Source organism: Gorilla gorilla, chromosome 16 (genome assembly GCF_029281585.2).
Source record: "Gorilla gorilla gorilla isolate KB3781 chromosome 16, NHGRI_mGorGor1-v2.1_pri, whole genome shotgun sequence".
Lineage (NCBI taxonomy): Eukaryota > Metazoa > Chordata > Mammalia > Primates > Hominidae > Gorilla > Gorilla gorilla.
The window spans coordinates 77,532,436-77,556,116 of record NC_073240.2 but is presented as its reverse complement, the minus strand read 5'-3'; the positions used below and the strand labels follow the sequence as shown (position 1 = coordinate 77,556,116).

Genomic DNA, 23,681 nt, shown 5'->3' with positions numbered 1-23,681 from the left:
AACAGAATTAGGAAATGAAGAAATGAAATACGTGTATATGTGTGTGTCTATTCGGCCTCCTCTGCATTGCATCCTGTATCTCTTTTCTTCCATACCAAATATCAGGTTCTCAAGGACAGAAGAGATGATAGAATTATAATATAACCATATTTACTCTATCCTGCCCAACACATGGAACAGTCTTAGAATAACATTACTAATAGTACCACCATCCGTGTAATTACCAAGAACAGTTTAAATTTCTTTTCATATGTTTTCCCCATTCTCCCCATCTTTTAAAAATAGTAACACGATGATAAATCTGAGACACCAGCATTATGTACTGGATTCTTTAGCTTTTATCCCTACTTTAGTCTCAGTTCTGTAACTATGTATGCAATGTTCACCAGTAGTCCTTGTCCATGTCTCTCCTGTCATTTTTCTTTTCTAAGGCATGTTCTGAGGAATCATGTAGATTCCTCAGAAAGGTTTGTGATAATAATATTCTCTAGGTTTTGAAAATGTTGATAATAATTTGTGCTTTTTTTGCTTGAAAGTTAATTTTACTAGATAGAAAATCTTTAGCTTGTATTTCTTTCTTGAAAATGCTAAATACATTATTTTCTTTTGGCATAAAATGTTGCTGTCAAAAAGGCTGATGATAATCCAGTTTTTTTCCTTGTAAGTGACTTGTTTTTTTTTCCCCTAAATGCTGAAATAAATTTTCTTTTTATTTAAGGCTCAGAAATTTTAATAAGATATGTCAGTATTAGCCCTTTCTAGGTCAGTATTTTCGAGTGTATTGTGTACTCTTTCAGTATTTATATTCTTCACTTGATCTTAGCCAAAAGGCTGAGAAGCGATTCTTTTTATATTCTTGAAAGTTTTATTGGATTAAAGTTTTTAATATTTGATCTTTTCTCTTGCTTTGATTTACTTTGTCAAGAACTCCTATTATCTGGATCTCATCTTTGTCCTCTTGCAGTATTTCCACTTACTTTGAAATCATTTTTTATTAAAAAATTGTATCCTTTTTATTTACATTTTGAGGCATTATTTGTTGTGTTTATTTACTCTTATACATCTTCTGTTTTGTTTTTATTCCTTAAATGATTTCTTTCATTGCAATCTTTTTTTGAGTTTTAAGACCTAATTATTGAGTTTTTAAGATAGTGATTTCTGTTGTTCTCTCATGCCTTATATCATTTTTTGTGTGTGTTTCAGCTTATTTTGAAATAGAAAGTTACATTTTGAGCTGTGCATACATTTTTTTGATGTGATTTGTTGTTGTTTGTAAGGTTGCTATTCAGCTTATTTGTTCTGATAACTTTGGCATTTGACCTTGATAATTTTCTCTTGCAAATTTTTACATGGAATTAGTTTTATGAAACTTTTAGAAGGACATGTTTTAGGATAGCCATTCTAACTTCATAGAGATCCCTCTTATACAATTTTTGTGAAAAATGTAGTGGCTTGAGTTCTGAAGTTTCCTGGTTCTGTTTTCCTGTTCTGCTTTTAGCTAGACATTGTTTTCCCCTTTGTCTCTATTATCCCTAGTTTGTACAATTTAAATTCCTTTCCCAGCAGTTTCTCCTGGAAGGGAGCCCTGGTGGCTCATTTCCAGAGTCATAAGGGCTACCCTCCACTAGTCAGATCAGACCTTCTTAATGCAAGGACCATTTACTCACCTCCTATTGAAGTCACCAGAGCCCCTCTCACTTTCAAATGCTGTTCTCAAATTAGCCTGTTAACTCTCCAGTGAGTAACTGTTCCTTTTTTAGGGTTCTTATGTTCTGATACTCATTATTCATCCTGATGTTTCCCCCTAATTTCTCCTGCAGACACTGAAACGCTACTTCTCTGATGATAGTTTGTCCACACTCACTTCTTTTTTTTTTTTTTTAAACGGAGTCTCGCTCTGTCGCCCAGGCTGGAGTGCAGTGGTGCGATCTCGACTCACTGCAAGCTCCGCCTCCCGGGTTCACACCATTCTCCTGCCTCAGCCTCCAGAGTAGCTGGGACTACAGGCACCTGCCACCACTCCCAGCTAATGTTTTTGTATTTTTAGTAGAGACGGGGTTTCACCGTGTTAGCCAGGATGGTCTCAATCTCCTGACCTTGTGATCCGCCCACCTCGGCCTCCCACAGTGCTGGGATTACAGGCATGAGCCACCACACTCACTTCTATTTGGAGGTTGTGGGAATACCTTGTCACTTAGTATGGTTGTAAATATTTTTCATGGGTTTTGCTTTAATATCTAATTGCTCTTTATGTTTGTATATGGAGATTCAGAGAGTTCAAAATTCTGCTACCACTGCCACCATCTTCTCAGAATTTTCTTTTATAATCTCAATCTGTTGCCCAGACTGGAATGCAGTGGTGCAATCACGGCTCACTGTTGCCTCAACTTCCCAGACTCAGGTGATCCTCCCACCTCAGCCTCCCATGGAGCTGGGACCGCAGGTGCATGCCCATGATGTCCCGCTAATATTTTGTGAAGATGGGGTTTTTCCATGTTGCCCAGGTTGATCTCGAACTCCTGGGCTCAAGCGATCCACCCGCCTCTGCCTCCCAAAGTGCTGGGATTACAGATGTGAGCCCCTGCACCCAACCTTTAATAAGGATTTTAATGACTATTACTTCTTCATAGAAATATACCATAATTTACTAAACCACTCCCTCAGTGTTGAAAAAGCTTCTTTTTACATGCTTTCCATCTTCAGAAACCATGTCAAAACTTTCTTCCTGTATAACACTGTAATTATTTTAATGGACAGATAGATGACTTTTACTCTTTTATCATCAAAAGGTGATCTCTCTCTTAGAAGAAGCAAAAGCATAATGCAAACCATTAAAAGGTAATATGTAAAGACTTGAAATGTATTTATAGAAAACTGGACAGAAGAAACATCTTAAATCACAGAAAACAAAATGCAGACAAATGGTCAAGCATACTAATACCAATATTTCAGTTAACTAATCCAGAGATTTAGAAACAAAACAGGAACACCACATACTGGCAAACCACTTGCGGGGACATAAATTTATTCCCATTTTGATTGTTCAATTTGAGAGTAGTTATCAAAAGTCTTAAAAATATGTATAATTTGTGGCCCAGGTTTTTCATTTCTGTGATTTGATCATAAAGGAATAATTGACTATTTGTTTAAATTTGAACTATAGGAATATTTTGTTGCACTATTTATGACATTGAAAAATTAAAAATTATCCACATGTCTAACAATAAGGCATTACTCAAAATAGGTATATTCATGAAATGGAATAGCTTACATCTGTTAGCTTATGTTGTAGAATTATTATTTAATGGAAGGAATATATATTTATATCAAATATAGCAAATTTAAAAACTTCATAAATGGGAGAACCTATTTTTAAAAAACTATATGTGCAAAGAACAATGTCTGGAAGAATATACTTCAAAACAGTTTTTTTCTAGGTATTAGAAATATTTTAATTTTTATTTATATATATTTTCTATAATGAACACATTTTTGTGTTAAGAAAAAGTTTACTATTAAGTCAAACAAAAACATGCTCATTTGTCTCTGGTTTGAGATTTTAAAAACATTAACATTAATATGAATGCCTGATGTATGTGGTTTTGTATGTGAATATGTGTGTAAAGGCGTTGTCTATAACAAAGATATGATTCTTGATAGTTCTGGATAGAGTCCAAGTTTTTTTGTTTATGATTGCATTTGTTTATAAGTTTCCTGAGTGGTTTCTGTTAGATATGTAAATAACATTTATATACAACTGAAAATTGTATAATTTGGATCTTTCACAAAACTGAAGATATCATTTAGAATATTTCTTTTCCTTAGTGCAGTGATCAAATCACATGTCGGAGACTAGCCTGCATGAGCAGCATGGCGGGAGGGAATGTGGAGTAGTAAAAAACCTTGATCTTGTAAAGTCAGCCAGTTGTGGTTTTGATCTTGAGCTCTGTGCCCATGGGCGTTATACCAAACTTCTGTGAGATTTGTATCAGTAAACATCTGTGTTTGTTAACCATCTGTGAAATGTAAACATACTACCACCTGCTTTATGGGATTGTGAAGATGATAGGAAATAATGTATGTAATTGATTCAGTCCTTTGCTAATCACATAATAAGTGTTCAATAAATGGTAGTATGGATGGTGCTTTCATATATGACTTGCTTTGTTCCATATGTCTTTGGGAGATAATGGGAAGAGGGTTTTCTCCTCCCTGCCACTCGCTGTTTTCTTTCTTTGAAAAGAAAGACCTGGGTTATTTGTTTTAAGTTTTTTTGTATGTGTGTACTTACTACTTAAATCATTGCTTTATGTTAGTGCTACCGTATAAAGGTATAGTATACCATAGGCCTAGTTTATCAAAGAAAATATTCTACAGTGAGAGAATACTTTCTTCATTTGTCTGTGGGTTTTTATTGTTGTTGTTGTTGTTGTTGCTTGTTTTTTGTTGGTAGGTTCATAATTTGGAAAGTGAGCACAATTCTGTAGCTCAAACCTATTTCCAGCCATATATCTAAGGTAGTAGTCAAGAATGTGGATTCCCTAATCACACTGTCTGGGTTTAAATTTAGGCTCTGTCACTTTACTAGCTGCAGTGTCACTCAGTCATGGTTTTGGCCTTCTAACTTTGAAAAAGTTAACTTTGTGTCCAAGTTTTCTCATAGTTAAAATGAGGATAATAAAAATATATACCTTCTAAGTTTTTTCTAAGTATAGTTGTAAGGACGAGATGAATGATATTATATAAAGTACTTAGCTCAATGTATCTTGTGTAATAAGGGCTGAAAAATACTATTATTAGTTGTTATTATATTAACTCTCTTTTTATTTATTTATCTAACACATACTTACTGAGTGCTTGCCATATGCCAGGCACAGTTCTAGGCATAGAAACATCAGTCAACAAAACAGACAAAGTCATTGCCCTTGGGAAACTTATGTTTGAGGACGGAAATTGAAAATGATTATGTAATGTTAGGCAGTGATATGACTATGAAGAAACATAAAGAGAATAAGGAGATGACAAATAATAGAGGGTATATGTTAAGACTGAGCATTCACTTTGGTCAAGACCACGTAAATACCCAAGAGAATATTCTTGGCTAAGGGAACAACATATATAGAGCCCTGAGGCAGTAAAGTTTCTGATGAATGTGGGGAACAACAAGAGGACCACTGTGGATGTAGTGAAGAAGAGAATGGTAGATGAGATCAGAGAGATCAATGACTCAGCCTTGTAGGTCATGGTGAGAAATTTGGATTTACCCTAAGTGTGATGAGAATGTAAGTTTTGATAAAAGGAATGATGTGATTTGACTGTAGTTTTAAAAAAATAAGTGGCCATTTTTATAGAGAAAAGACCTATGGAGTCAAATTAGAAACTGTGAGACCAGTTAAGAGGCTATTGCAGTAATATAAATGAATGCTGATGGTGACTTAGAGCAGGTGATGGTGATAGGGATAAGTGGTTGAATTGGGGATATATATGAAAAGAGAACTGATAGGATTTGCTGACGTATTGGATGTGAGCAATTATGCAAATGATGGTACCATTTACTCAAATAGAGAACACTTTCAGAAGAACAATTTGATGTATATAAGGAACATAAGAGTTTTGTTGTAGACGTGTTATTTTCGAAATGCTGATTGTGGAAATGTTCCACCTAACTGGAGATTTTGAGGAGACTTTTTTTTGTTTTTTTTTTTAAAGACAGTCTTGCCTTGTTGCCCAGGCTGGAGTGCAGTGGCACGATCTTGGCTCATTGCAACCTCTGCCTCCTGGGTTCAAGCAATTCTTCTGCCTCAGCCTCCCAGGTAGCTGGGATTACAGGTATGTACAGGCATATACCACCATGCCCAGCTAATTTTTGTATTTTTAGTAGAGACGGGATTCTACCATGTTGGCCAGGCTGGTCTCGAACTCTTGCCCTCAAGTGATCCTCCCACCTTGGCTTCCCAAAGTGTTGGGATTACAGGTGTTGAGCCGCTGTTCCTGGCTGAGGAGCGGTTTTTTTTTTTTTTTTTGAGACTGAGTCTCGCTCTTGTTGCCCAGGCTGGAGTGCAATGGCGCCATCTCGGCTCACTGCAACCTCCACCTCCTGGTTTCAGGCAATTCGAGGAGACATTTTTATGCAGGTGAATGGAGTTCGGGAGAGAGGCCAGAACTAGAGATAAAAATTTGAGAATTTTCTATGTATGAATAATACTTCAAGTTACTGCATTAGATGAGTGAGTTTGGATAGAGAAGAAGAAAGCTCTGAGTATAGCTCTGGGATGCTTCAACATTTAGAGGTCAAGAAGAGGAAAAGGACCTAGCAAAGAAGACTTAGAAGGAGCAGCCAATGAGTTAGAAGGACAATGTGATGTCAGGAAACCTAGTGAAGGAGTCTCAGGTAGGAGGAAATTATCTGTAGGACTAAGGTTGCAAGAAACAGATAAGAACTGAACACTGGCCACTGGCGTTACTGACCTTGACAAGGAAAATTTGTAGATTGGTAAGGGTGGTAAGGGCAAAAGCTGAACTAAAATGAGTTTGGGAGCAAATGAGAGCTAAGGAAGTAGAGGCAAAATACACTTGTTTCAACAAATTTTGGTACAAAAGGATAGTAGCTGATCAGAGACATACAAACAAGAATCCTTTTGAGATGATTTAAGTAGAAATGGGAAAACTGATGATGTAGATAAGAGGAGAAATAACCATAAAAATGCGAGACAAGGAATGGGATCCAGTTTATATTTGGAGGACTTGCTCTTAGATAGGAACATGTGTTCATATATTATAACAGGAGGGAAGAGAGTGTACGGGCACATATGCAGATTGTTTGATACATTTAGCTGTGGGAGTGTGTGGAAGCTCTCGTCTGAATAATGCTGTTTTCCTTAATCAAATAAACATAGTCATGAACTGAGAGATGGGGTTAGGAGATGACGGATATTGGAGATTTAAGGAGAGAGTCTAAAATAATTTTTAGCAAGGCAAGTGTGTAGATTAACTAATGTAAAGTTGCTTGACTGCCTGGGAATACTAGAGGCCACTTGAGGTGTAATTTCATAAATTTAAAGTTTGTAATTATAGCCACATTAATCTGCTTCAGACATAGGCTCAGAATAGGGAGAGAGTTGGATTTAGGACTGGGATTTTGCCATGCATGTACGAAAGAAGAAAGGGGGAAAAGAGTTGAGCACAGGCAACAGAATGATTATAGTGATAGGCCATAAAATCTAAGATGGATAAAGAGGGGAACTTGACCAAACACTATGTGCTCTTGCTGAACCAAAGCTTTGCTGTGGATACCCACATTCCACTTTCTCATCTCTAGGATGTGTTTTCTGAGATGACCTTCTTTTTCCTTCCTGCAGCCTTACCCTACTCACAGGCCAAATATACTTACCTAATATCCGTATGTTCACATTTTATCCTTTCTTCAAGGGATAGCAGATATGGTGCTTCCTTCCTGAAGTTTCCCCCCCTTCCGCCTAGTGAAGAGTGATCTTGTTTCCCTCTTCGGGTTCTTACAGCACTCTAAATCTCCGATTGGCTTGGTATTATAGATGATATTATAGTTTTGTGAATATATTTTACCTTTCCTACTCTACTTGTGTGATATCTTGGTAGGGATTATGTCCATGTAACCTTAGCATTGGCACAATTGATATGCAATGAAGTGAAGTCAGTGATGTAAAATCCTTAAGTAAAACAGTTTCTTCAACGTTTTCCAAAACAATTGTAGAAACCAGTGTATTACGGAGATTACTTTTAGTTTCATCAAATGTCTTAAACTCACTGTAGTCTATAGCAATCCTATATTATATTTAAATAATCATCCTCATTATTATTATTTTATTTATTTATCTTGCAGGAGCATCTTTCCTTGAAGAAGTACATTATTGACATTGTGGTTGAAAGTACAGCTCCAGCAGAAGCTTTGAAAGATGGAGAAGAGCGGCAAAAAAATAAAAAAAAAGCCAAAAAGATAAAAGCCCGGATGAACTTCAGGTACCTTAAATACCCTTACAAGCAAAAGAAAAACTCTTAGTGATGTATCTTTTAATGTAAATCCAAGGAAGACAATAAAAGTTTAAAGTTGTTTGCTTCATGAAAGCCTTGGAAATAACACTGATGAGCCTAATTTATAGCCACTTTCCTTGATTGAGAAAGAAAACTGCATATCGATCTAAAGCCCTTGCTTTCACCTGTTAAGAGCTCTTCTTATAATTGGATGCCAAAGCTCTGCCAAACTTGTGCCTCCTCCAGCATACAATAGTATGTTTAAGTATGTGTAAACCAAGCCTATTTTTCTTTCCAACTATTGATTTTTAAATGAAGTATCAAAGAAAATCAATAGCAATCAACAAATAGAAGTCTACTGGCTGTAGTGTCAAATCCCATGACTAGGCTTAATCAATTTTGTTGCCTGTCACAACAAGAAAAAGTTCAAGAAATATCTTAAAATGGAAAGTGAATTGTCAGACCTGTAGTTTATCATCAGCCTCCAAAGTGTCATCTGAAGATTAGACAGCTGTGTAGTACATCATTACCTCACAAGCTTTGAGTGTCATCTGATGACGGATGAGTCCGGTTCGAGGACACAGAGATAGCTCTGCTTTAGCAGATAATCCTTTGCTATTCAAGGGCAACTATTCTGAATATGTCCTTATACTTTTACTACTAAGTGTCTCAAAGATGGAGAAGCTTGACCCATGGGATTGTAGGAATATAGAACGTACAATAATAGTGAACAGTGCAGTTATCTCTTTGTAGTTTCAGTGTTTAGATAATGATCAATCTAGGTGTCTATTTCAATTTACATAATCAATGATAACTTCAGAGTGCTCATTTAATCAAAGAATAGAAAAGGCTTTTTTGATTTTAGTTTTTGAAGTTAGTCCACATTTCTCAGAATAGTTTTACGGTGTATTTTAGGGCATTACTGACCTTCATTTCTAGTTTATCCTGAGAACTTGCAGACCTCTTGATATTTTTGAATGTTTTAAGGGCCTGTTTTTTGAACCTGTCTATTTTTAATGTTCACATTCTCTTGGTGAGCTCCCTGGTTCTGCGGCTATAAATACCTCTACTTGCCAATGACTACCAATTTTATATCTTCAGCTTTACTCAAACTTAGTATGTCCAAAACAAACCTGCTCTTTCTTCTTGCCACAAAAAACCTACCTCATTTCATAGTCTTCTCTATATCAGCAAATGAATACTTTATTCTAGTTGCTTAGGCCAAAACCATTAAAGTCATCCTTGATCTGTCTTTCTCCTACAGCTCACATCCAATCTAACTGCAAATGTTAGCTTTGCTTTAAAAATATATTCAGAATTTGACAACGTCTCTCTAACTTCACTGCTTTCCCCTGATCCAAAGCTTCAATCAGCTCTTACCTGGATTGTTATAGTAGCCTTCTGACTAGTCTTGTTTCTGCCCTTGTATATTCTAAACACTGCAGCCACAGCAGACCTGCTAAAATGTAAGTCACAGCCTGTCGCTGCTCTTGTCAAAACCTCAAGGATTTTATAGTTCAGGTTTCCTCTTCCTAGAAGGTTCTTCTCACATACATCCATACAGCTGGCTTCCTTGCCTCCTTCAGGTCTTTGATCAAATGTCACCTTATCAATGAAGCTGCTTTTGAGGGCCTTTTTTTTAAAATGTAACTAATGCTTTGTTTTTTAAGGAAAATCTTAAAAATGTAAATAACCATAGGAAAAATAGTTTTATCTTCTAATATTTTGCCATCTGTGTCCATTCTATGCATACTAACTGTATCTATTGACTTTTTTCATTGATGTATGATTTATTTAAGTGCAATGTGGCGATGTCAAAAATACACTGAGTTTTGAAAAATCTAGACAGTCATACAATCCATACCCCTATCAAGATTTAGAACATTTTCATTTCCCCATAAAGTTCTTTGTTCCTCTTTGCAGTCAGTCTCCCACCACTCCTGGCCTGAGGCAACCACTGGTATGCTTTCTATAACTGGAGATTACTTTTTCCAGTTCTAGAAATTTATACAAATGACATCCACTCTTTTGCAGCTGGCTTTTTTTTTTTCTAACTGATTATACTGTTTTTGAGGTTTATCTGTGTTGATGTGTATATGTAATTTCTTCCCTTTTTATTGCTGACTATATCCATTGTGTGGATATACCACATTCTACTGATAGACATTTAGGTTTCCAATCTGGGACATTTATAAATAAAGCTCCTTTAAAGTCTTTGGGTGAACAAATATTTTTATTTCTCTTTGGTAAATACCTACAAGTAGAATTGTCAAACTGTTTTCCATAGCAGTTGTGCCATTTTATACTCCCATTAGCAATCTGTGAGAATTCCAGGTCCTTCACATTCTTGCCAATATTTGGTATTACTAGTTTTTAAAATTTTAGTTTAGTTCTAGTGGGAATGTAGTGGTATCTTGTTATTCTAATTTGCATTTCCCCAGTGACTAACACATATATTGATCATCTTTTCATATCCTCTAAAACTGTTCAGTATTTTCCTTTATGAAGTGTCCCAATTTAAAAAAATGGGCTGTCATTTTATTAGTCATTTATATATTCTGACTGCAAGTTATCAGACAGATGTATGTATTGAGATGTCTTTTCTCTCATTCTGGAGCTTACATATACATTTTCTTTATAATAGCTTTTGATAAGCAAAATTTTTTTATTTTAATGATATATGCTTTATCAGTATTTTTCTTTTATGTCTAGTGCTTTCTGGGTATGTCTAAGAGATCTTTGCCTGCCCAGAGGTCAAAAGATACTCTATCATATTTTTTTCTAGAAGATTTGTAATTTTAGCTTTTGCATTTAGGCTTATAGTCCATTTGAAATAAATTAGTAGGCATGATATAAAGTATGGGTCGAGGTTTATTTTTCTATAGATAGCCTACTCTACTACCATTTTTGAAAAAATTTTTCTTTTCCATATGGCTTAGCACCTTGATTTAAAAAAATCTATAATATATGTGTGATTCTGTTCTGGACTCTATTGCATTCCATTGATGTCTAAGTTTCTATTTTGAAACCTTGATAAAAATGTAAATCTGCCCTATTAGTTTAAATATATTTCTGGACTCTCAGTTCAGTTCTATTTCATTGATAAATTTATCTTTAAACTATCTTGATTTCTATAGCTTTGTAGAAAGTCTTCAAATAAAGTAGAAGTCCTTCAACTTTGTTTTCTTTTTTGAGCTTGTTTTGCTTATCTCAGGACTGTGCAATTTTTATATAAATATTAGGATCAGTTTTTTACTTTCTTTTGTTGTTGTTATTGTAACTGATTTTATTTTATTTTTATTTTATTTTACTATAAGTCCCAGGATACACGTGCAGAATGTGCGGGTTTGTTACATAGGTAAACATGTGCCATGGTGGTTTGCTGCAACTATCAACCCATCATCTAGATATTAAGTCCAGCATACATTAGCTATTTGTCCTGATGCTTTCTTTCCTCTCGACCCCTGACAGGCCCTTGTGTGTGTTGTTCCCCTCCCTGTGTCCATTTGTTCTCATTGTTCAGCTCCCACTTACGAGTGAGAACATGCAGTGTTTGGTTTTCAGTTCCTGCATTAGTTCGCTGAGGATGATGGCTTCTAGCTTCATCCATGTCCCTGCAAAGGACATGATCTCATTCCTTTTTATGACTGTATAGTATTCCATGGTGTATATGTACCACATTTTCTTTATTCAGTCTATCATTGATGGGCATTTGGGTTGGTTCCATGTCTTTGTTATTGTGAATAGTGCTGCAACAAACATAAGTGTCCATGTATCTTTATAATACAATGATTTATATTACTTTGGGTATATATCCAGTAATGGGATTGCTAGATCAAATGGTGTTTCTGGTTCTAGATCCTTGAGGAGTCTCCACACTGTCTTCCACAATGGTTGAACTAATTTACATTTCCACCAACAGTGTAAAAGCATTCCTATTTCTTCACAGCCTCCCCAGCATTGTATTTTTCTTGACTTATTAGTAATCGCTATTCTGACCGGCATGAGATGGTATCTCATTGTGGTTTTGATTTGCATTTCTCTAATGATCACTGATGTTGACCTTTTTTTAATATATGTTTGCTGGCCACATAAATGTCTTCTTTTGAGAAGTGTCTGTTCATGTCCTTGGCCCACTTTTTGATGAGGTTGTTTTTATTTTCTTGTATATTTGTTTAAGTTCCTTGTAAATTCTGGATATTAGACCTTTGTCAGATGGGTAGATTGAAAAATTTTTCTCCCATTCTGTAGGTTGCCTGTTTGCTCTTATGATAGTTTGTTTTGCTGTGCAGAAGCTCTTTAGTTTAATTACATCTCATTTGTCAATTTTAGCTTTTGTTGCAGTTGCTTTTGGTGATTCAATCATAAAATCTTTGCCCATGCCTGTATCCTGAAAGGTACTGCCTCTATTTTCTTCTAGGGTTTTTATGGTTTTGAGTTTTGGGTTTTACATTTAAGTTAGTTTTTTACTTTCTAAAATAAGAAAGCCTGTTGGGATTTTGATTAGGATTGCATTGAAGCTATAGCTCAGCTTGGTAGTAACTGACATTGTGATAGTATTGTATTGGGTCTTCCAGTTCATGATTATGGTATATTCTCTGCATTTCCTTAGAGCTTCTTCATAAAATTTCAGTAATGTTTTGTGATTTTTAGTGTATAAGTGTTACACATGGAATATCATTTAAAAGTTATTTTGTTTTCATTTTTACTTATTTCTTGCTAGTTTATAGAAACAGTTTTTTTTTTTTTTTTTTTTTTTGCGTATTAGCCTTATATTCTGGGACATTGCCCAATTGACTTATAAGCTCTAATTAGTTTTTTTGGTAAATTTATAAGATTTTTAATGTACATGCACATGGTATCTGGGAGTGAAAAGTTTTATTTCTTACTTTCCAATTTGTATACTGTTTTTACTATCATATTACACTGTCTTGTACCCTCAGTAAAATACAGAACAGAAGCCTTGATCCTGTTGTTAGGGAGAAAGCAATTTTTCACCATTAAGGGATGATGTTAGCTGTAGTTTGTTTTTGTTTTTATTTTTTTAGATGTCCTTTATCAGATTGAGGAAGCTTTCTTCTATTCTTAGTTTCTTGAGAGTTTTCATCATAGATCTATGTTCCATGTTCCCATAGACAACCTAAAACCATGTTTTTGCTATTGTAAATACTGCCTTGATGACCACATGAGTGTATGCCTTTTTTTCCCCCTAGAGAAGAGGGGAGCACATCTTTTAAATTATTTGTTTATTATTGTTTTAAATTTTTATTTTAGGTTCAGGGGTATTTGGGCAGCTTTACTGCATAGGTTAATTGCATGTCACAGGATATTTGCTGTATAGATTATTTTGTCATCCAGGTAATAAGCATAGTAACCAATAGGTTGTTTTTTTATCTTCAACATCCTTGCACCCTCCATCCTCAAGTAGGCCCCAGTGTCTGATGTTTCCTTCTTTGTGTCCATGTGTATTCAGTGTTTCACTCCCACTTATGAGAAATGTAGTATTTGATTTTCTGTTCCTGCATTAGTTTGCTTAGAATAATGACCTCCAGCTTCATCCATATTGCTGCAAAGCATGCAACATCATTCTTTTTTTATAGGTGCATAGTATTCCATGATACATATGTACCCCATTTTCTTTGTCCACTCTCCCACTGATAGGCATTTAGGTTGATTCCATGTCTGCCATTATGAATAGTGCTGCAATGAACACAGACATACATGTGTCTTTATGGTAGAAAGATTTATATTCCTATGGGTATATACCCAGTAATGGAATTGCTGGGTCAAATGGTTGTTCTATGTTCTTTGAGAAATCTACAGACTGTTCTGCACAATAACGGGATAATTTACATTCCCACCAACAATATATGAGCATTCCCTCACCAACAGTATATAAGCATTCCCTGTTTTCCATAGCCTCGCCAGCATCTATTATTTTTTGACTTTTTAAATAATAACCATTCTGACTAGTATAAGATGATATCTAATTATGGTTTTGATTTCCATTTCTCTAATGAATAGTGATGTTAAACATTCTTTCATATGCTTGTTGACCATGTGTTTGTCTTCTTAAAAATGTGTCTGTTCAGGTTGGGTGTGGTGGCTCACGCCTATAATCCCAACACTTTGGGAGGCTGTGGCAGGAGGATTGTTTTAGGCCAAGAGTTTGACATCAGCCTGGACAATATAGCAAGACCCTGTTTCTACAAAAAATGAAAAAGTTAGCAGTGCATAGTGGCATCCCCTGTGGTCCCAGCTTCTCAGGAGACTGAGGCAAGAGGATCACTTGAGCCTGGGAGGTCGAGACTGCAGTGAGCTGTGATTGTACCACTATACTCCAGCCTGGGCAACAGAGCAAGACGCTGACTTTAAAAAAAAAAAGTGTGTCTGTAATATTCTTTGCCCACTTTTTAATGAGATTGGTTTTTTGCTTGTAAATTTGTTTAAGTTCCTTATAGGTTCTGAATATTAAACCTTTGTCAGATTCATGGTTTGCAAATATTTTCTCCCAGTATGTAGGTTGTCTGTTTACTCTGGTAATATTTTCTTTACTTGTGTGGAAACTCTTTATTTTAAATAGGTCTCATTTGTCATTTTTTTTTTTTTGTTGCAATTGTTTTTGGCTTCTTCATCATGAAATATTTACCAGGTCCTGTTTCCAGAATGGTATTTTCTAGGCTATCTTCTAGGGTTTTTATAGTTTGAGGTTTCACATTTAAGTTATTTAATCCATCTTGAGTTGATTATTGTAAATGGTGTAAATAAGAGGTTCAGTTTTAGCTTCTGCATATGGCTAGCCAATTACCCCAGCACCATTTAATGAATAGAAATTCCTTTCCCCACTGCTTGTTCTTGTCAACTTTGTCAAAGATGAGATGGCTGCAGGTGTGCGGCATTTTTTCTGCACTCTCTTTACTGTTCCATTCATCTATGTTTCTGTTTTTGTACCAGTACCATGCTGTTTTGGTTCATGGCCTTGTAAAGTATAGTATGAAGTTGGGTAATGTGGGAATTGTGATGTCTTCAGCTTTGTTCTTTTACGTAGGATTGCTCTGGCTATTGGGGCTCTTTTTTGGTTCCATATGAGTTTTTAAATAATTTTTTTCTAATTTTGTTAAGAATATCATTGTTAGTTTGATGGGAATAGAATTGAATCTATAAATTGCTTTGAGCAGTATGGCCATGTTAACAATAGATTCTTTCTCTCCATGAGCATGGAATATTTTTGCCTTTGTTTATGTCATCTCTGATTTCTTTGAGCAGTGTTTTGTAATTCTTGTTGTAGACATTTTTCAACTCCATGGTTAGCTGTATTTCTAGGTATTTTATTCTTTTTTGTGGCTATTGTGAATGGGATTGCATTCTTGAATTGGCCCTCAGCTTGGATGTTGGTGTGTAGAAATGCCACTGATTTTTGTACACTGATTTTATATCCTGAAATGGTACTGAAGTTTTTTATCAGGTCTAGGAATTTTGGGGTAGAAACTATGGGGTTTTCTAGGGATAGTATCATATCGTCAGCAAATAGAGATAGTTTGACTTCCTCTCTTCCTATTTGGATGCCTTTTATTCATTATTTTGCCTGATTGCGCTGGTTAGGATTTCCAGTACTATGCTGAATAGGGGTGGTGATAGTGGGAATCCTGTTTTGTTCCATTTCTCAAGGGCAATGCTTCCAGCTTTTGCCTGTTCAGTATGATATTGGCTGTGTGTTTGACATATACAGTTCTAATTATTTTGAGGTATATTCCTTTTCTGCCTAGTTTGTTGAAGGTTTTTAACATGAAGCGATGTTGAATTTTATTGAAAGCCTTTCCTGCATCTATTTAGATGATCATATGGTTTTTGTTTTTAGTTTTGTGTATAGATGAATCCTATATATTGATTTGTGTTTGTTGACCAACCTTATATCCCAGGGATAAAGCCTATTTGATCATAGTGGGTTAGTTTTTTGATGTGTTGCTGGGTTTAGTTTGCTAGCATTTTCTTGAGGATTTTTGTATGCATGTCATCATGAATAATGGCCTGTGTTCTTTTTTCTTTCTTTCTTTCTTTTTTTTTTTTTTTTTTTTTTTGTTGTTGTGTCTCTGCCAGATTTTGATATCAGAATGATGCTTGGCTCATAGAATGAGTTAAAGTGTCCCTTCTCCTCATTATTTGGAATAGTTTCAATAGTAATAGTACCAGCTCTTCTTTATACATTTGGTGGAATCTGACTCTAAATCTGGTCCTGGGCTTTTTCTGGTTCATAGGCTTTTTATTACTGATTCAGTTTCAGTCCTAGTTATTGGGCTGTTTAGGATTGCAATTTCTTCCTCATTCAATCTTGAAAGGTTGTATGTTTCCAGGAATTTATCAATTTCTTCTAGATTTTCTAGTTTGTATGCATAGAGGTGTTTGTAATAGTCTCTGAGGGTTGTTTTACATTTCTGTAGGGCTGGTATTAATGTTCCCTTAGGCATTTCTGATTGTGCTTACTTGGATCTTATGTCTTTTTTTCTTTATTAGTCTAGCTAGTGGTCTATCAGTCTTACTTTGTCTGTCAAAAAAATCAACTCTTGGATTCGTTGGTCATTTGCATGATTTTTTCTCATCTCAGTTTTCTTCAGTTGAGCTCTGATTTTGGTTATTTCTTGTCTTCCACTAGCTTTGGGGTTGGGTTCCTCTTCCTCTACTTCATCTGGATGTGATGTTAGGCTGTTAATTTGAGATCTTTCTAAGATTTTGATGTGGTAGTTTAGCACTATAAACTTCCTGCTTAACACTGCTTTAGCTGTGTCCCAGAGATTCTGGTATGTCATATCTTTTTTTCTCATTAGTTTCAAATAATTTCTTGATTTCTACTTTAATTTTATTGTTTACTCCAAAGTCATTTGGGAGCAGGTTGTTTAATTTCCATTTCATTGTATGGTTTTAAGCACTCTTCTTAGAATTGATACCTACTTCTGTGGTGCTATGGTCTGAGATCATATTTTGTATGATTTTGGGTTTTTGAATTTGTTGAGAATTGTTTTATGGCTCACTGTGTGGGTGATTTAGACCATGTGCCTTGTGCAGATGAGAAGAATGTGTATTATGTTGTTTTGGGGTGGAGAGTTCTCTAGATATCATTAGGTCCATTTAATGAAGTGTCAAGTTCAGGCCCCGAATATCATTGTTGGTTTTCTGCCTCAGTAGTCTGTTTAATGCTGTCAGTGGGGTACTGAAGTCTCCCAATATTATTATGTGGTTTTCTAAGTCTTTTCATAAGTTTATAAGAACTTGTTTTATGAGTCTATGTGCTCCTGTGTTTGGTGCATACATGTTTAGTATAGTTAGGTCTTCTTGTTGAATTGAATCCTTTACTATTATGTAATGCTCTTCTTTGTCTGGTTTGTTGTGGATTTAAATTCTATTTTTTTCTGGAATTACAGTAGCAACCCCTGCTTTTTTCTGTTTCCTGTTTGTTAGATTTTTCTCCATCCCTTTATTTTGAACCTGTGGCTATCACTGCTTGTGAGATGGGTCTATTGAAGACAACATATGGTTGGGTCTTGCTTCTTCATCCACCTTGCCACTCCACCTTTTAATTGAGGGCATTATTTTCATTTACATTTAAAGTTAATATTGGTACATGCAGATCTGATCCTGTCACGTTGTTAGCTGGTTATTATGCAGACTTGATTGTGCAGTTGCTTTATAGTGTTAGTGGCCTACATACTTAAGTGTCTTTGTTTGTTTGTTTTTGTGGGCCATAATAATCTTTTCTATTTCCACTATCTCTTAAGGACCTTTTTTAAGGCAGGTCTATGGTAATGAATTCCCTTAGCATTTGCTTGTCTGAAAAGGATCTTATTTCTCCTTCCCTTATGAAGCTTAGTTTTTCTAGATTTAAAGTTCTTGATTGGAATTTCTTTTAATAATGCTGAATATAAGCCTCCAATCTCTTCTGCCTTGTAGTGTTTCTGCTGAAAGATGCACTGTTAGCCTGATGAGTTTACTTTGTGGGTGACTGCCCCTTCTCTCTTGAGGATTTTTGTACGCATGTTCATCATGGATAATTCTTCCTTTCACTTTGATCGTGGAGAGTCTGATGACTGTATGTCTTGCACATGGTTGTCTTGTGTAGTATCTCACAGGGGTTCTCTGAGTTTCTTGAACTCGAATGTTATCCTCTCTAGAGTTTGGGGAAATTTTCATGGATGATGTCCTCAAATATGCTTTCCAGGTTGCTTGCTTTTTCTCTCCTTCTCTTTCAGGGACATCAATGATTCATAGATTTGGTCTCTTTACATAATCCCATATTTCTCAGAGGTTTTGTTCCTTCTTCTTTTTTCTTTATGTTTGTCTGATTTAATTTGGAAAACTAGTCTTCATGATCTGAGATTTTTTTCCTCAGCTTGGTTGATTCTGCTCTTAATTCTTGAAATTTTATTATGAAATTCTCAAAGTGAGTTTTTTGCCTGTATCAGATCAGTTTGGTTCTTTCTTAAAATGACTGTTTTGTCTCTCAGCTCCTGTATTATTTTGTTGTATTCCTTAGAATCATTGGATTCAGTTCACACTTTCTCCTGAATCTTGATGATCTTCAGTCCTTTTCATCTTCTGAATTCTGTGTCTGTCATTTCAGCCTGGTTAAGAATCATTGCTGTTGTTAAGAATTAGTGCTGTTGTTTTGAGGTAAGAAGACACTCTGGCTTTGAGATACTGTAGTTCTTGCACTAGTTCTTTCTCAGCTCTGTGAGATGTTGTTTCTTTAATCTTTGAAGTTGCTATCCTTTTTCCTTTTAGCTTCTTTGCTGCCCTTGGAGGTTTGATCATGGTATGAAGTGGATTCACTCCACCAGCTTTGTTAGCTAATGGCATTCAGGCCTCCTGCAACCAGACCCAAAATTGTAAAAGAGTAAGCCACCTTGGTAGGACCTGGTGAGCCAGGCCAGGGAAAGCAGGATGCCTGAGTCAGGGACTTGTCGCACTCATATTTGCTGCCTGGTGGCCTTGGCAACCACTTCCAGATTTCTGCAAGTGTCTTTTTTGTAGAATGATTATTTTATTTGGGGTATATACCCAGTAATGGAATTGCTGGGTCGAATGGTAGCCCTGTTTTAAGTGCTTTGAGAAATCTTCAGACTGCTTTCCACAGTGGTTGAACTAATTTACATTCCCTGTGTAAGCATTCTCTTTTCTTGGTAGCCTCACCAGAATCTGTTGTTATTTGACTTTGTGGTAATAGCATTGTTAGTGGTATGAGATGGTATCTCATTGTGGTTTTGTTTTGAGACGGAGTCTTGCTCTGTCACCCGGGCTGGAGTGCAGTGGCGTGATCTTGGCTCACTGCAAGCTCCGCCTCCCGGGTTCACGCCATTCTCCTGCCTCAGCCTCCCGAGTAGCTGGGACTACAGGCACCCACCACCATGCCTGGCTAATTTTTTGTTTTCGTATTTTTAGTAGAGACAGAGTTTTACCATGTTAGCCAGGATGGTCTTGATCTCCTGACCTCGTGATCAACCCGCCTTGGCCTCCCAAAGTGCTGGGCTTATTGTGGTTTTGATTTGCATTTCTCTGATGATTAGTGATGCTGAGCATTTTTTCATGTTTCTTGGCTACTTATATATCTTCTTTTGAGAAGTGTCTGTTCATGTCTTTTGTCCAGTTTTTCATGGGTTATTTTCTTTGTTGATTTGTTTAAGTTCTCTATAGATTCTAGATATTAGGCCTTTGTTGGATGCATAGTTTCTGAATATCTTCTCCCATTCTGTTTGTTGTCTCTTTGCTCGGCTGATAGTTTATTTTGATGTGCAGAATCTCTTTAGTTTAATTATGTCCCACTTGTTGCTTGTTCTTGTTTTTGTTGCAGTTGCTTTTAGGGACTTAGCCAGAAATTATTTGCCAATGGTGATGTTGGGAAAAATATTTGCTAGGTTGTCTTCTAGAATTTTTGTAGCTTGAGGTACTTTTCAATCTTTAATTCATTTGAGTCAATTTTTGTATCTGGTGAAAAGTAGGGGTCCAGCTTCAATCTTCTGCATATGGCTATTCAGTTATTCCACCACCATTTATCGAATGGGGAATTCTTTTCCAATTGCTTGTTTTTATCTCCCTTGTTGAAGATGAGATGGTTGCAGATGTGTGGCTTTATTTCTGAGTTTTCTGTTCAGTTGGTCTATGTGTCAGTTTTTGTACCAATACCAAGTTGTTTTGATTACTGTGGCTTTATAGTATAGCTTGAAGTTGGGTAGTGTGATTCTCCGGCTTTATTCTTTTGCTTAGGATTGCTTTTGTTATTTGGGCTCTTTTTTGGTTCCATATGAATTTTAGAATCATTTTTTCTAATTTTGTGAAGAATGACATTGGCAGTTTGATACGAATAGCATTATATCTGTAAATTGCTTTGGGCAGTATAGCCATTTTTACCCTATTGACTCTTCCAATCCATGAGCATGGAATGTTTTTCCATTTGTTTGTGTAATCTGTAATTTTTTTTCGGCAGTTTTGTAGTTGTTCTTTTAGAAGTCTTTCTCCTCCTTGGTCAGCTGTATTCTTAGGTATTTCATTTTTCATGTGGCTATTATGAATGAGATTGTGTTCTTGATTTTACGCTCAGCCTAGATGTTGTTAGCAATGCTACTGATTTCTGTTCATTGATTTTGTATTCCGAAACTTTACTAATGTCATTTATCAATTCTAGGAGCCCTTTGGCAGAGTCTTTATGATTTCCTAGTTGTAGAATCATATTGTCAGCAAAGAGAGGTAGTTTGATTTCTTTTCCTATTTAGATACCTTTTATTTCTTTCTCTTTCCTGATTGCCCTGGCTAGGACTTCTAGTTCTGTGTTGGATAGGAGTGGTGAGAGTGGGCGTCCTTGTCTTGTTCCAGATCCAAGCAGAATGGTTCTAGCTTTTGCACCTTCAGTATGATGTTGGCTGTGGGTTTATCGTAGATAGCTCTTATTATTATCATTATTTTTTTTTTTTGAGACAGAATCTCCCTCTGTCACCCAGGCTGGAGTGCAATGGCACGATCTTGGCTCACTGAAACCTCTGCCTCCCCGCTCTAAGTGATTCTCCTGCCTCAGCCTCCCGAGTAGCTGGGTTAATAGGCACCTGCCACCACACCCGGCTAATGTGTGTGTGTGTGTGTGTGTGTGTGTGTATGTAAATATATATATATATATATATATATTTAGCAAAGACACGGGGTTCACTATGTTGGCCAGGCTGGTTTCGAACTTCTGACCTCAAGTGATCCACCTGCCTCAGCCTTCCAAAGTGCTATATATATATGTGTGTGTATATATATATATATGTATGTATGTGTGTGTGTGTGTATATATATATATATATATATATTTTTTTTTTTTTTTAGCAGAGACACAGGGCTCGCCATGTTGGCCAGGCTGGTCTCGAACTCCTGACCTCAAGTGATCCACCTGCCTCAGCCTTCCAAAGTGCTGGGATTACAGGCTCACGTGAGCCATCATGCCCGGCCTTATTTTTAGTTATGTTTCTTTGATGCCTAATCTGTTGAAAGTTTTCATCATGAAGGGGTGTTGGATTTTATCAAATGCTTCCACTGCATCTATTTAGATGGTTATATGGAATTTGCTTTTGACTCTGTTTATGTGGTGAATCACATTTATTGAGTTGCTGATTGAACCAGCCTTACATCTCAGGAATAAAGCTTACTTGATTTGTGGTGTGTTAACTTTTTAATGTGCTGCTGGATTTTATTTGCTAGTATTTTGTTGAGGATTTTTGCATCTGTGTTTGTGAGGGATGTTAGTCTGAAGTTTTTTTTTTTTTTTTCCATTGTGCCTCTGCCAAATTCTGGTGTCAGTCTGATTCTGGCTTCATAGAATGAGATAGGGAGAGGTCTCTCATCTCCAGCTTTTTGGGAATAGTTTTAGTAGGATTGGTGTCATTTCTTCTTTGTATGTCTGGTAGAATTTGGCTGTGAATCTATCTGGTCAAGGGTTTTTTTTTTTTTTTTTTTTTGGTTGGTAGGTTCTTTATTACTAATTTAATTTCTACATTGATACTGCTTTATTCATGATTTCAATCTCTTCCTAATTCAGTCTTGTGCTTGGATTGAATTAGGAAGATTGTGTGCTTGCATTGAAAAAATGCAATTTTAAAACATGACAAGTATGCTCACTCTCACTACTGCTATTCCACGCAGTTCTAGAAGTCCTAGCCAGAGCAATCAGGAAAGAAAAATAATTCAATCTTGTGCTTGCATTGAGTTAGGAAGATTGTGTGCTTGCATTGAAGAAAATTTCATTATTTTTCTTTTAATTCCTGTATGATTTTTAGTGACATCCTCTCTTTCATTACTGAAAATTTTAATTTGTCTTTTCTTCCTTCGTTCCCCACGATCTCTGGTCTAGAATTTATCAATTTTGTTACTCTTTTGAAATAACAAATTTTTGCTGCATTTGATTTTTGTTTGTTCATTTTTATTTCATGTTCTTTATTATTTTTTACTCGTATTTACTTCATATTTATATTTTCTTTTTTCCTGATTTCTTAAGGTGGCCTCTGAGATTATTGATTTGAAAGCTCTTTTTTTATAATATATGTAATTATAGCTATCACTTTCCCTCTAATACCTACTTAACCTACATTCAACATATTTTAATATGTTGTAGTATTATTTTGATATAGTTCAAAATATTTCTAATTTGACTTTTAATTTCTTTGACCTATTGATTACTTAGAAGTGTTTTGTTGAATTTCCAAACATTTGAACTTTCCAAATATCTTTTTGTCTTTAAGTGTTGATTTAATTTTCTGTAGTCAGAAAGATACTGTGTATAATTTCATTCCCTTTAAAAATATTAAGATTTGTTGTATTTCTCAGCAACTGGTCTGCCTTGGACAATATTGCTTATTTACTTGAAATGCACTTATATTGTGCTTATTATAGGTGTACTTTCTATGTCAGTTAGGTCTATGTGGTTAGTACTGTTAGAATATTCTGTAATGTTCTATCTGTAGTATTGTCTCTCTGATATTGTTCCATTTGTTTCTTCAAAAAGAATGTCCACATTTTCAATCTTTATTATGTTTAAAAAATTTTCTTCCTTCAGGTTTTTTCCAGTTTTTCTTCAAATTTTGAAACTTTCTTATTAGATATATACAAATTTAGAAGTATATATTCTTGACAAATTGTTCCCTTTCCCATTATCAATTTTCCTTCTTCATATCTTCTTCTAATTCTCTTTATCCTAAAACCTACTCTGTGTAATATTAATAGCATTATTTCTATTTTTTAAAATTTGTTTTTTGCATAGTATCTTTTTCCTTTCTTTCCCTTGTAAATTTTAACTGTGTCTCTTTATATTTAATGTGTAACTATTATAATCATGTAATTGAATCTCCTTTTTTCACCTAGTCTGGACATTTGTCTCTTCATTGATTTATTAGCTCTACCACTTTTTATTTTTAGTGTTTGCTCAGTTTCAAATACGTATCTTTTAACCATCACAGTATGCCTTCAAATAATATTATAGTATTCCAGTTACTATTGTAGAACCTTGCAACAATATGAGTCCATCTTCCTTTCCTCTGCCTTTTGTGTTACTGTTATCATACATTTTACTTCTTCATGGTACAAATCCTGCATTTTAATTTTGTTCCAATCTTCCAGTTATCTTTTAAATAATGTAAGAAACCATTTGTTATGCTCTTTGC

General features: G+C 35.5%; 1 protein-coding gene across 13 annotated transcripts in view; it reads left to right on the top strand.

The window, feature by feature from the left end:
• Positions 1 to 23,681, top strand: part of SCAPER (S-phase cyclin A associated protein in the ER) — a 556,007-nt gene that overhangs the window by 229,214 nt on the left and 303,112 nt on the right. For all 13 annotated transcript variants that reach the window (XM_063699056.1, XM_063699058.1, XM_063699055.1 and 10 more), the window contains one exon: positions 7,859 to 7,995. In XM_063699056.1, the coding sequence (XP_063555126.1) occupies positions 7,859 to 7,995 (137 nt within the window). The remainder of the gene's footprint in view (positions 1 to 7,858; positions 7,996 to 23,681) is intronic.